The sequence below is a fragment of the Muscardinus avellanarius genome, assembly GCF_963383645.1.
Source record: "Muscardinus avellanarius genome assembly, chromosome: 2".
Taxonomy (NCBI): domain Eukaryota; kingdom Metazoa; phylum Chordata; class Mammalia; order Rodentia; family Gliridae; genus Muscardinus; species Muscardinus avellanarius.
Genome location: NC_137787.1, coordinates 171,895,397 through 171,908,613, shown reverse-complemented (window position 1 = coordinate 171,908,613; position 13,217 = coordinate 171,895,397). Strand labels below are relative to the sequence as shown.

The following is a 13,217-nucleotide window of genomic DNA, read 5'->3' as shown; positions in this document are numbered from 1 at the left end:
AAAAAAAAGACATTAAAACCAGTGAGTTTAGCAGCAATATTGGAGGTATCAGATTGGTGTAGAAAGGTTTGTGGTATACTCATATGTAGATTAGCAAAAAATGATACTTATTAAATTTCACTTTCCATTTACAACAGCATAAAAACATATGACAGCTAAAGATAAGTCTGACCAAAGATATGTAGGTCCTATATACTGAAAACTACAAAACATTCTAACATAAGTTAAAGGAGGCCTAAACAAATGGAGAGAGATGCTGGGCTTAAGGGTCAGAGACTAAATACTATTACGGCATTGATTCTCTTTGAATTGTAAAATTTAATACAAGATACAAATTTTGCAATTTGTATTTTAATTAAAAGATAATCCTAAAATTTATATGGAAAAGCAAAATTCCTAAAATAGTCAAATGATTTAAAAACAAAGTTGGAAAGCTATCAGTAAGACATATGACAAAGCTATAGTAATTAAGACAGCTTAGTATGGTATAAAGAGAACAATGAATAAAATGTATCCAGAAGTAGAACCATAAATTAGAAACTTAATGTTATTAATACAGTACAAAGAGAATTCGAAGAAGGGATCATCTTTTGAGTAAATGGTACTGAAATCAAATGGATATCCACATAAAGGGGGAAAAAAGTGAACTTTAATCCCTACTTCATACAGTATCCAAAGTTAACTCAAAACAGAACAAAAATGTAATATCTGAAACTATAAAAAGGCTTTGTGGGAAACTGTGGTAGGCAAAACACCTGTTGTGGGTTTTGTTAACCTTGGGTGAGCAAATATTTCTTAGGTACAATTTCTTTTTTTTTTTCTTCTTCTTTTTTTTTTTTTTTTTTTTTTGGTGGTACTGGGGTTCCTGGAAGCCCTCTACCTCCGGACTACACTCCCAGACCTCTTTTTACATTTTTTATATTTGGAAACAGGGTCTCGTAAGCCAGCGCGTGCGGCTGGCTTCGAACCTGCGCGATCCTCCTGTCTCTGCCTCCCAAGCGCGGGGATTACAAGCGTGCGCCACCACGCCCGGCATCTTAGGTACAATTTCTAAGGCTAAAAGGCTAAAACCATGATCCATAAGTGAAAAAGTTTTGTTAGACTTCATAAAAATAGTAACTCTGCGTTTTGAAAACTCTTAAGAGAATGAGATATATATAAAAAGGGGGGCATGGGAAAAGAGTGTGAAGAGTAGAGAGGCCACGGTCCTAACAGAAACAGGGCTCCGTCAGTCCACTGTGGGACTTCCTCATCTCCAGACCTAATCACTTTTCCTCACTGTTACCCACACAAATGCATGCTGTTGCTTATTCTCAAATTCCTTTCTGCTGGGACCTGAAGCTACTGTCTGAGGCACTGCTCTACCCGTGACCTCCAGCATCCTACCAGATAAACATCAGTATCTTCTGCTGTTAAGAAGCTCCTGCCAGCCACCTTGCCTTTGATTTTCAGATACTTCCACCAACTTGTCTGATAGTCTGTTTCTAGTCTATAGTAGTCTACCACATGAAGATGTCCATGATCTCTTTGGGCCTATTAAGTAATACAGCCAGTCCCTTGGTTGAACAACACAGACACACAGCATCGTCAAGAGCTGGGCTGCCGAGAGACCTACTATGCCCCATCCACTTAAGGGGACTTCACTAGTCCGTTCTCTGTCATCCACTCCTGCCACCTGGTGCTGCTGTGTCTCCACTCCAACCTACACATCACAGAACGTGGGTATGATCAGGGCACTGAGAGTAGATAATTCAGTTCACAAACTGCATAAAAACAAATGGACTCCCAGATTCCCTCCTCTGTCCCATGTCCCCACCACCCTTTCAGACAGTCTTTGAATAGGCTGATCCGGAGAAGCCCTGACTTGAGGAACACCAAACTCACCTGGACGCAGGATGAGGCACCTTACTGCATCAGAGACTAAAAAGCCCATAGACTAATTAGAACACTGATTTCATTCTTCCATTTGCATTCCTAAAACTTAATTCCTTGCCTATATTTCCCAGGAGAACAGGACATTTGTATCTGGAGAAAGAGATGAACATAAGAGAAGACCTAAAGGTAATAAAACTTGGGAACAGCTACCCAATAATCCACACACTGTACCATATAGTTCCACCCACATAGAGCTTCAGACCAGCATCAATACATCTGATTATAAATAGACAACCAATAACACCTAATATAGGAAATATTCCTCTTACATAAGCTCAGACTGAACGCAAAGAAAAAAAGAACACAGAAAAATAATGCAGGGGACTGACGAAAATACAAGATAACTATAATTGACATCATCTAAGATAAAATGTTGCATTTGCACAGGTATTTTAAAAGAAGCAGTTTCTGCATTCTAGAAAGCTACTATAGCAGAAACAAAAGGTGTCAATGAGTTTGGAATATCAAGCTGAAGAAAGCTCCCAGAAGCAAAATACATGGATTAGCAATAAAAGACAACAAACAATAAAATCAAACTATACAAGATAAATAAGCTCTGTATCAGATGGTTAAAAGTTCTTAAAAAGAAATTAAAACAATTTTTTTAAACTGAGTTAAATGCATGCCTGTAGTCCCAGCATTTGGGAGGCTGAGACAGGAGGATCGCAGTTCTTGGACAGCCGCGGCTACTTAGTGAGGCCCTTTGCAACTCAGTCAAATCCTGTTTCAAAATAAAGAATGAAAAATAGGGGTGGGGGTATAGCTCAGAAATAGAAAGCCCCTGGGCTCCATCCCCAGTACTTCAGAAACAAAAAGAAAAAGAAAAAAGAAAGCTGAGTTAAAGGCAAGCCATGGAATTACAAAGTGAATGCATGGACAAATAGCCAGCATAACAAATGCACAGAAACCCCTATACTAAGGTATAACATGATATATTAGGCACCAGAGATAAAGCTGAAGAAAAAGTTAAAGGACTAGATACTCAAATTACAGTGTACTTCAACAGCTAAACTATAATAAAAGCTACTACAAAATAGAAAAGTTGAAGGAAAATGGCTGACTAGACTTTTACACCCAGCCCAACTATGAAACTTCTTTGAGGATAAAGATACTTTCAAATTCATGGAGCCTCAAAGTATACCAGCCATGTATATCTTCTCAGAAAACTACTGAAGTCCAGGTCCCATCTGAAACAGATGACACATGAAGATACAAGAGTTAAAAAGTAGGGAACCCAACAATGGAAAAAAACTAAAGAAAGTCTATGACAAGAGCACTTTGGTCCTGAGATGCAAACAATAAAGACTGGAGCAAGGGTGAAGAGTTCCAGAAGGGATACTATTAAATAAATTTTGAAAACAGATTTTAGATTACCAAATGTACATGACTTTATTAATGAAATTTTTTTATTCCATTAGCATGTTTAGGGAAATTATTTGTGATAAGAAATTTTAAAAAGTAAATGGAAGGAGAGGAACAAAAGAATGTGAGAAAACAAATGTAACATACAATTAACCGGACACGGCTAATATCAGTTATAATGCAGACATTACATGACTTAAAACTATAAAAAAAACAAAAATTATAGCCTGGCATGGTGGCACACGCTTGTAATCCCTGCGCTTGGGAGGTGGAGACAGGAGGATCGTGCAGGTTCGAAGCCAGCCCCGCTGGTGTAAGAGACCCTGTTTCAAAAATATATAAAATAGGTCTGGGAGTGTAGCCCGGAGGTAGAAGGGCTTCCAGGAACCCCAGTACCACCAAAAAAAAAAAAAAAAAAAAAAAAAAAAAAACATTATGAAAAAAGCAAAAATAGTAATGGTGTTGGGGAGTGAAGGGAAAAAAACTAAAGTCTTCATTTTCTAGCTTTTAAGATGCCTTAAAAGAAGAAATACAAGACTGCTGGCCTCTGAAATAAACTTTGCTAAAGATGAGGGTTTTTTAACTTATATATTATTTATTACTTGAATAAATTATTTTCAGAGTCAGTCTCCTAACATATCCAGGATGGCTTGTGTGTTTTACTGGGAATTGAACCCAGGGGCATTCTACCTCCAAGCTACAGACCAGCCCTACTTATTTTTTGTTTTGAAACGAGGTCTTTGTTGAGTCGCTGAGTCTTACTCCTTGCTGAGGTTTTTCTCAAAGCAGCAATCCCCCTGTCTTGGCTTCTCAAATACTGTGATTATAGGTGTGCACCACCAAACACAAAAATGCAGCTACTTTAAGAGATTATATATTCTACTTAAGGAACTTTCTATATAGATAGTATAGATTAGATATAGATAAGATTAGAGACGCAAATCAAAAGCCAAACCCGTATTTCTCCTAAGTGATACTAATCTTCTTAAAAATCATAAAAATCACTTTATTCATTGCCATTACAGAGCTAGTATTAACTTTTTTTGTGTGTGGCACTGGGGTGGAACTCAGGGGCTTTTCCACCTCCAGGCTATTTTTTAATAGTCTTTTGGAAACAGGGTCTAAGTTGCCAAGAGCCTCACTAAGTAGCTGAGGCTGGCTTCGAACCTGTGTGATCCTCCTGTCTTGACCTCACAAGCGCTGGTATTACAAGCGTGTGCCACCACATCCGGCTCTAGTATTAACTTTTAAGATACCATATTTTGCCATCACTAGAGCAACATACCTCCTAGCAACTTACAAACTACTTCTTCAACATCAACAGGTCCCTTATGTTGGCCTGAAATCTGACACGACTATTTGAAAAGCCTTAACCTAACACTTCAGGATTCTTCACATAATACAAAAACTACTACTTAAAATATCACAGGCTAATGTTCTTAAACTTTCCTTCAAAAGCTTCAAAAGCATATAACTAGAAATTATCCTGCTCAAAAAACTTTTACACAGTTTTCCCATTCCAGACTGCCTAACTTGATACATATGTTAACACAGGGAAATCCAAACTAATAGGAAGCCTAGTCTAGTAACCCTGAATGTCTCCAAATGAAATAATAAAACTGTCTACAAAAGCAACAGCAAAACTTTAGTTACTCCTAAAAAGGTTTGGCTCCAAAGCCATCTTTTTGCAAATACCAATAGTACAGAGGGGGAAAAAAAAAATCTATAGATCTTTTTTATTCTTTTTTATTCTGTGGTAATTTTCAGACAAGAAGTTTTAGGTGCCTTCAACCACCCCAAGTTTTATTTTAAGAAGAGCCAAGACACCAGCACTGATAAGCACAGTCCACCTCAATCAGTCCTCCTTTCACTAGTATTTGGCTCCCTAACTCCTGCTGGGATAAAACTGAGCAGGCACTGCAAAACTTAACACTGTTATTAAAAGGATATATGATATCCAAATGTTAATTACTGAACTATAGTATAGTAAGCTTTCCCTCCATCCCCATCCTACCCCACCCAGAGGGACCTAAACAACTTTTACAGTGTTTCACACAGTGTTTCAAAGTTACTTTTTTTTTTTTTTTTTTTTGCCATACTGGGGATGGAACCCAGGAGCACTGTACCTCTGAGCTACACCCCCTATTTTTTAGTCTTTTTATTTTTTTATTATTATTTTTATTTTATTTTATTTTTATTTATTTATTTATTTATTTTTTGTGGTACTGGGGTTCCTGGAAGCCCTTCTACCTTAGGGCTACACTCCCAGACCTATTTTATATTATATTTGGAAACAGGGTCTCTTAAAGCCAGCACAGCTGGCTTTGAACCTGCACGATCCTTCTGTCTCCTCCCAAGCGCGGGGATTACAAGAGTGTGCCACCACACCCGGCTCTTTTTTAATTTTTTGAAACAGGGTCTCACTAAGTTGCGAAGAGCCTCGCTAATTAGCTGAGGCTGTCCGCAAACCGCTATCCTCTGGTCTCCGCCTCCCGAATGCTGGGAGCACCGCCACACCCAGCCTCAAAGTTGCTCTTTTAAAATACACCGTCTACTTCCATCAGCTCAGTCTGCTCCTAGAAGACACTGCACATTTTCAATTAGCATCATCAGAAAGTGAAGCACCCTCTGGTCTCTTCACTGAAAATCAATTATGCAAGAAAGACTTTAGGTGAGCTAATTTTGCTGTGCCATATGTATAGTACAAGGTGTTCAACGACTTTGATGAAGAATTGGCAGTGATTTTAGCCAGCTGTTTGGGGTCTTGGTATTACACACAGAAAATGAATATCTCATTCATTAAATTTCCCTTAATTTGTATATATCACCATTTTGCCTTGTATAATTAACTTTTCTCTGTCCCTTTCAGATGGCCAAATTTCAGTATTCCTGCCACATCCACTTTACATGATATTTTCAATATACTGCTTAACTGTCACTCCACTAAAACAAAGCCCCCTTATAAGGCTGTATTTTTTGTTGGTTAGCATATTTTTATCCTGGCATTTTCTTACATAGGAAAATGTCTGTCTTGACTGAGGTGTGCGAGATGGGCATTACACCCAGGTGCTACCTTCAGATAACTGTGTTTTTCTAGCCATTTCTCCAAATCCACTGTGCTTTCAAATAGAAACATGACTACGTACACCAACGTTGACCATAACACATATATGCACTTAAATTTCATCAAGACACACACATATAAAAAACAAGTTTAATCAAGACAAGTATCGTATAAGATGTGATAAGCTTCTCATTCTACTGAGTTCCACCTAAAAAATGCTGGTAAATGCACTAAATCAACCTTATAACCCACTAGTAGCTCATAACCTTGCTTTGTAAAAAACCTACCAATGGGGAAAAGACTTGTGAATCTATGTCCATAGCCTGAACTTCAGTCTGGATTCTCCCAGCAACCAACTGGAAGGGCTGACCTAAGTCACTTTAACTCACAGCTTCTGTCCTTCAACCATGAAGTAAGGGAGGTGAAAGTGGCCCAGGAAGGTCTGGAAAGCAGTTAGGGGCTCCCCCTGCCACCCTATATACCAATCCCACTTTCTTTGCTTACATCCTAGTACGTCTCAGCCTGGTGAAACTGGGGCAGAGATACAGATCTTGAATAGTCCATGAGCACTAGAACGTCATCCAGTCATACCATGTGCCATTTACACAACCAAATTTTAGTCCTTGAGAAAAAATTATTTGCTTCTGATTCTCAGAATTTCCCCCTTTTACTTTCGAGCCTACTGTCTTCTGAAGACATAAGCTGTTAAATTAGTGGTAAGCCATTTAGGGAACCAGTGCAGAAAGATATGAACTTATACTACAGGGACACAGGAATTGGACTTGGAAATTAAGGTTCTAGAACTCTTGTAAACTTTTTCAGAGACACTTCATTCTAGCAGTATCATTCTAAGGTGACCAGGTTGTATCAAGACTAAGTTAAATACAAGCTCAATTAAAAAACATAAGGAAATTTTTGTTTTAATGCTTTTAAAATGAAGCACAGCATACCATTCTTATACATTTTTTAAAGTATAAAAAGGACCTACAAGACCTGGTTGCTCATTTGTTAGCTGATGAACTATCATTACATAAATAAAGGTTCTGTTACGATTTTCCTTGTACATATAATTCTAAAGCTGAATTTTGTTCAAATTGTCAATAAAAGAATAGTTTTATTATAAGATTTTTTTTTTTTTTTTTTTTTTTTTGGTTCCTGGAAGCCCTTCTACCTCCGGGCTACACTCCCAGACCTATTTTTTACATTTTTATTTGGAAACAGGGTCTCCTAAGCCAGCGCACGCGGCTGGCTTCGAACCTGCGCGATCCTCCTGTCTCTGCCTCCCAAGCGCGGGGATTACAAGCGTGCGCCACCACGCCCGGCCTATTATAAGATTTTGATAGAGAAGATACACTTAAGTGAAAGGTTCAAAATATTCAGTGAATAATCTACATTTGTAAACTTTCCTGAGACGTGGTATTTTTAGGTAATTGTTCTAAATAATCAAATACCAATTTATTTCACTCATTTACGTGACTTTATAAGGGCATGAAAATTAGGTGATGCAGCTAGCAGAAACATATTCCCTAATACTGTTACTGTAACAATGATGCAACTGTTAAGGCAGAGCTGCGTTTACAAACACGGACAAGACACGTTCACCGAAAAGTATATGGCATGCATAGATCTGTATACTAATTTGTACAATTATGTTTATCTTGAAGGATCTACAGAGTGTAAACTAGAATAATCCTGAGTCAGGGGAATAGATCGGGGATAAGTAAATGGACTTTTACTTGTGACTATATCTCCTTCCCATTGTTTTGGGGTGTGTGTGTGTGTGTGTGTGTGTGTGTGTGTGTGTTGGCATACTGGAGATGAAAACCAGGGGCATTCTACTTTTTTTTTTTTTTTTGGCATTCTACTTCTGAGCTATATCCCCAGCCCTATTTTTTTTTTATTCTTTATTTTGAAATGAGGTCTCACTAAATTGCAGAAGGCCTAAGTAATTGAGGCTGTCCACAATCTGTGATCCTGTCATAGCCTCCTATATGCTGGGATTACAAGTGTGTGCCACCACGCCTGGCTGTAAATATTTTTAAAATAGGTATTATATGCCCACTCCAGTTGTTTCATAATTGCACAGAAAGTAAAGCTAAGTTGCAATTCTGTAAACATACCAAGGAATCCAAATGAAAAACACTCTATTATGAAACCTCAAGATACGAATGAGTATAGTTTACCGTAATAAAGGAACTTTGGAGTGCTCTGCAGACATTAACAAGTGGCTTGAACTGTGAGTACATTTCCACCAATATGTCAAAATGATGCAATGCAAAACAATATATAAAATGTTATAATACAAAAAAATTATTTAAGTCAGAAGACCTTAATATTTTAAGTCCATCCCACTAAGATAAATTATCCCTCCTGTTTCTCCACCTGGGCTCTATTCCTGCTTAAGGAAGCTGCTCTATAAATAGTGTGCCATGTTGTCTACAGAAACGTTTGAAAACCATCAGGCCATTAATTTTTTCTATTCACCCATACACTTTGTGTGGTGTTACTGGGGACTGAGCCCAGGGGCATTCTATCTCCAAGTTACATACTACCCTCCCCCCACCTTTTTTTTTCTTTTTTTCCTGTTTGTTTTGAAACAGGATCCCACTATGTTGAAGATACAGACCTCAAACCTGCAATCCTCCTGTCTCAGCCTTCCAAGTATTTTGATTACAGGTGTGCACCACCATGTCTGGCTTCACCTACATACTTAAATAAAATTAATAGAACCGGTTTTAACTTAAATTTGTTTTAAACCATCTGAAGGATGACTACACTAATCTCCCTCAGTTTTTAAAATAGTTACTTTAATGCTATTTGGACAAAAATAACAAAAGGCTAAATACCAATGTGTTGGTAATAGATTACTAAATATGGTATAAATCCATTCAAAAGGAAGAAAATATTAAAATTATATTAGTTACATATACATTATTACTAACCAAATATCCTTAAGTTTTTTAAAACATGCTAAGATTTTATATTTATTGATTTATATATTTTATTTATTTATTTATTTATTTTTCGTGGTACTGGGGTTCCTGGAAGCCCTTCTACCTCGCAGACCTATTTTATACTTTTTATTTGGAAACAGGGTCTCCTAAGCCAGCGCGGCTGGCTTCGAACCTGCGAGATCCTCCTGTCTTGGCCTCCCAAGCGAGGGGATTACAAGCGTGCGCCACCACGCCCGGCAAAAACAAGCTAAGATTTTTAAGTATGAGATTGTTCTGTCAAAAACACAAGTTCCCTTCCACTATTTATGTACATCTTCAAAAAAAGGCCAAGCAAGGACTAACCCACCCACTCTGAAATCATTTGAAAGTGTCCTAAGGATTTATTAGTAAAAACCTAAGAACCATCATTTCTCCTTCCCTCGCTCCTTACAATAAAGTCTGGGGTTAAAAAAAAAAAAAATCTGAATGACGCAAAGTCCCAGAAAGTGTTGAGCTGTTTGCTTCTTACAAGTTGAGCCTATCCACACAGCTGCCAAAAGCAAAGTGCTAAGGCGGAGGACGAATCTCCCTCTGAAAGGCTTATTATAGCTCTCTGTATTTTAGTTTTTGAATCAAACCAATTAATGTATTTTACAGTTAGTTGTCACACATCAGTTCCTAACTGGAAACCAGTAAGGTTCTCCACCTCTAATTTTCCTCCTGCGCAATCATGCAACAGGAAGGTGAAGTGAGGAAAATCCAGTTTGGAAAAATAGGAAAGATTCTAGATAAGAGGAACTAAATAGAAGAAACCAAGATAAAAGGACTACAATTATTCTTCATGCTACTGCCTTGGAGAGTGGAATGTTGTGTGCTAATTCCACCTTCTCTGGCCATATTCTATGGTCTACTTATGTCTACTGACCCACCCCAAAAAAACCATAGAAAACGAACCAGAAGTCAAGTCACTGAATAACTACTACTCTGTAAGCAAGCAGCAAGAGAAAAACAAAAAAAAAAACGTAAAAGTATGTAGATACCTGCCTCCAAAACTACTCATTCATGCAAAGTAGACACAGCTGACCAGGCTAACTGAATAAAAGTTGGTAGCCCTCAAGGCTTCTGAGAACCAATGCAAACGTTTCAAAAATAAATCAGAAAAGTATTTTTCAATGTACAGTTTGACTTTTAAAAGAAAGTTCCTTCGTTAAGAAAAAGAAAAATGCCTTCAACCTGCTCGCTCGCCGCTCGCTCCATTCCCTAGAAAGCTTTTTTTTTTTAACACATTTCTGATGCAAAAGCCAATAAGGTCAGAATATTTAAAACAAGTCGGTCTCTGAAATGATCATCAATGAAAACACAACGGAAGAGGGCTGCAGAACTTATCTGCAAGAAGGAATCTCCAAGAAGAGACCCATCACTAGGTGGCTCCGGGTGCCAGGAGAGGCGGGACAGCCCGCAGATCCCGTCCAGTGTGGGTTCAGAAGGAAAAAATTACAACAGTAGCAGACACAGCCAACCCCTGCCCACTCCCCATATCTATCTATCTCTATCTCTCTCTCTCTTCTCTCTTCTCTCTTCTCTCTTCTCTCTTCTCTCTTCTCTCTTCTCTCTCTCTCTCTCTCTCTCTCTCACACACACACACACACACACACACACACACACACGAGATATGGGGATGGACAAGATGACTTTTTTTTTTTTTTGCAGTTAATCCTAACAAGGAGCCTGAGACCTAATAATTAGCAAATAGCTGAAGGCAGGCAGATGGAGGGGACCAGCCCCATCCCTCTGGGGACCGATCTGAGCTATCAGAACACAGGTCTCTGCCCTCGTGGCAAGCCCCCTCCTCCTCACGGCCCGGCTGGGCACCTGCTAGGCCTCCAGGTCCGGGGGCTGCGGGCGGGGTGCCCGCCCCGCGAGGTCGCCCTTCCTCCCACTTCCCACTCCCCCTCCCGCTGGGTTTCGGGGCCGGGGGCCCAGGTTTGGGGGAGCGGAGCGCCTCAGTACCAGGTGTAGTCGTCCTCGTCCCGCCAGGCGGCCAAGCTGTCCAGATCCAAGGGCTCCACCTCGTCCAACAGCGTGGGGGGCGGCGAGGGCGGCGCGGTGGCATCCCCCGGCGGGGTCCCTGCGCCCCCAGACTCCGACCCGCCGCTGCCAGGGCCGAAGAAGCCCGTGGCGGGCTTGAAGTAGACGAAGGGCGCCTCGGGGGGCTGCGCCAGGCTGCAGAGCAGGGAGGGCGCGGGGCTGGGCAGGCAGTAGGGGCCCGGGAATGCGGGGCCCGGGGCGCCACCCAGCGCCAGCCCGAGCCCCAGGCCCCCCGAGGCGGGGGCGGCGGCCGGGGGGCTGCGCGGCCCCAGGGGGCTGCAGGCCCCGGCGGGGGGCGGCGCGGACGGCGGCGGCGGCGGCAGCAGCAGCAGGTGCGGGGCGGCGGCCGCGCTGGCCGCTCGGCTGCGCAGCTGCTCGTTCTGCTTCTCCAGCTTGCGCACCAGCTCCTGCAGCTTCTTCACCTCCAGCTCGGCGTTCACCACCGGCCCCGCGCCCGCCGCCGAGCCGCCGCCCGCCGAGGCGCATTTCACCTGCTCCGCCATCATCCTGGTGGGCCCCGGGATGGGCGCCGGGGAGGCGAGGCGCCGCCCGGGCTCCGGAGGCTGCGAGGATGCTACGGGTCCCCTGCCGCGGCCCCCGCCCCGGGAGCCCCGCACGCCGGCTCTGAGGCCGAGCCCGCCGCTCGCATCAGCACCCGGGCCCAGCCCCGGGCCGCGGCCGCCGCCGCCGAGCCGAGCCGCACATGCTCAGTGCGCCCCTCCGCTCCCCTGGGCGCGCGGGCTCCGGGTTTTAGCCGCGGCCCCCGGGCGGGGCGGGGCCGGCGGAGGACGGGCGGGGGCCTGGGGCCTCCCGAGGGGCGGGGCCTGCAGGGGGACCCCCGCCCGGAGCCCCCACCCCGCCGCCCACCTGACCGCAGGTGCCTGATTGGACTTGGCCGGAACTTTCCCGCCACGGACACTTCCGCAGCTGCAGAGAAAGCTCCCCCTGCAGATCTCAGGGGCGGGCTCCCAAAAGCCACTGCTGGGACCTGACCTACAGGAAAGTAGCCCTGGCGGGGCCTCAGGTTTTCCGCCCTTCCCACAACAGTATTGATTATCCACTAATTAATGAAACCTATAGAAAACCAGAAAAGGTGGGAAACAGACCCAGGACCAAAAAGCAGACACCTGGAGCCAAAAGATTTGAGAGGATGCTAGTAATGCAGGGTTTGGTAAAACACAAAAGAGTGGGCGAGAGCAGGCCAGGGAGAAAAAGAAACCTCCAAGGGAGAAGACCTGGCTCAGGCTTGTAATCCCCGCGATTGGGAGACTGAGACAGGAGGATCGCACAGGTTCGAAGCCAGCCACAGCTACTTAGTGAGGCTCTCAGCAACTTAGTGAGACCCTGTTTCCAAATAAAATAGAAAATAGGTCTGGGAGTGTAGCCTGGAGGTAGAAAGCCCCTAGGTTCCACCCCCACCACACACACACAAAGAGTCAGATGTTCAGTTTATTCCAACAGAGGCAAGTTTTGAACTAATGCCACCGTTTGTCACCATAAAGCGAGAGCTCCTTTTTTCCTACAAGCATTAGACCAAACATCTTTAAGCAGCTACTGTGTGCAAGACACCATTCTAAGAGCCGGCCACCCAAGCGGTGAACAAAACAGGCTAACATCGTTAGAGAAAGAAATAGGCGCAAAATTGTGCAGTGCTCCATCTGTTAAATAATTTACAATTATTAAAGTCAGGCTTGTTAGGGGCGGCGGACAATCCTCAGAATCCCACTCTAGTCTCACCCCCACACCTATTTCTAATCTTTTGGAAATTATGGACAAATTTGTTTTGTTGTTGTTTTTGACAAAAGGCTTTCAAGCAGTGGAATAGTGTTGACTTT

General features: G+C 42.5%; 1 protein-coding gene across 3 annotated transcripts in view; it reads right to left on the bottom strand.

Moving 5' to 3' along the window:
- The window catches only part of SLAIN1 (SLAIN motif family member 1), a gene marked incomplete at both ends in the record, with an annotated part of 60,262 nt that extends 48,374 nt beyond the window's left edge, over nt 1-11,888 (bottom strand). For all 3 annotated transcript variants that reach the window (XM_080690211.1, XM_080690212.1, XM_080690213.1), the window contains one exon: nt 11,305-11,888. In XM_080690211.1, coding sequence (XP_080546337.1) covers nt 11,305-11,888 — 584 coding nt within the window. The remainder of the gene's footprint in view (nt 1-11,304) is intronic.
- Nucleotides 11,889-13,217: the final 1,329 nt, after the last annotated feature.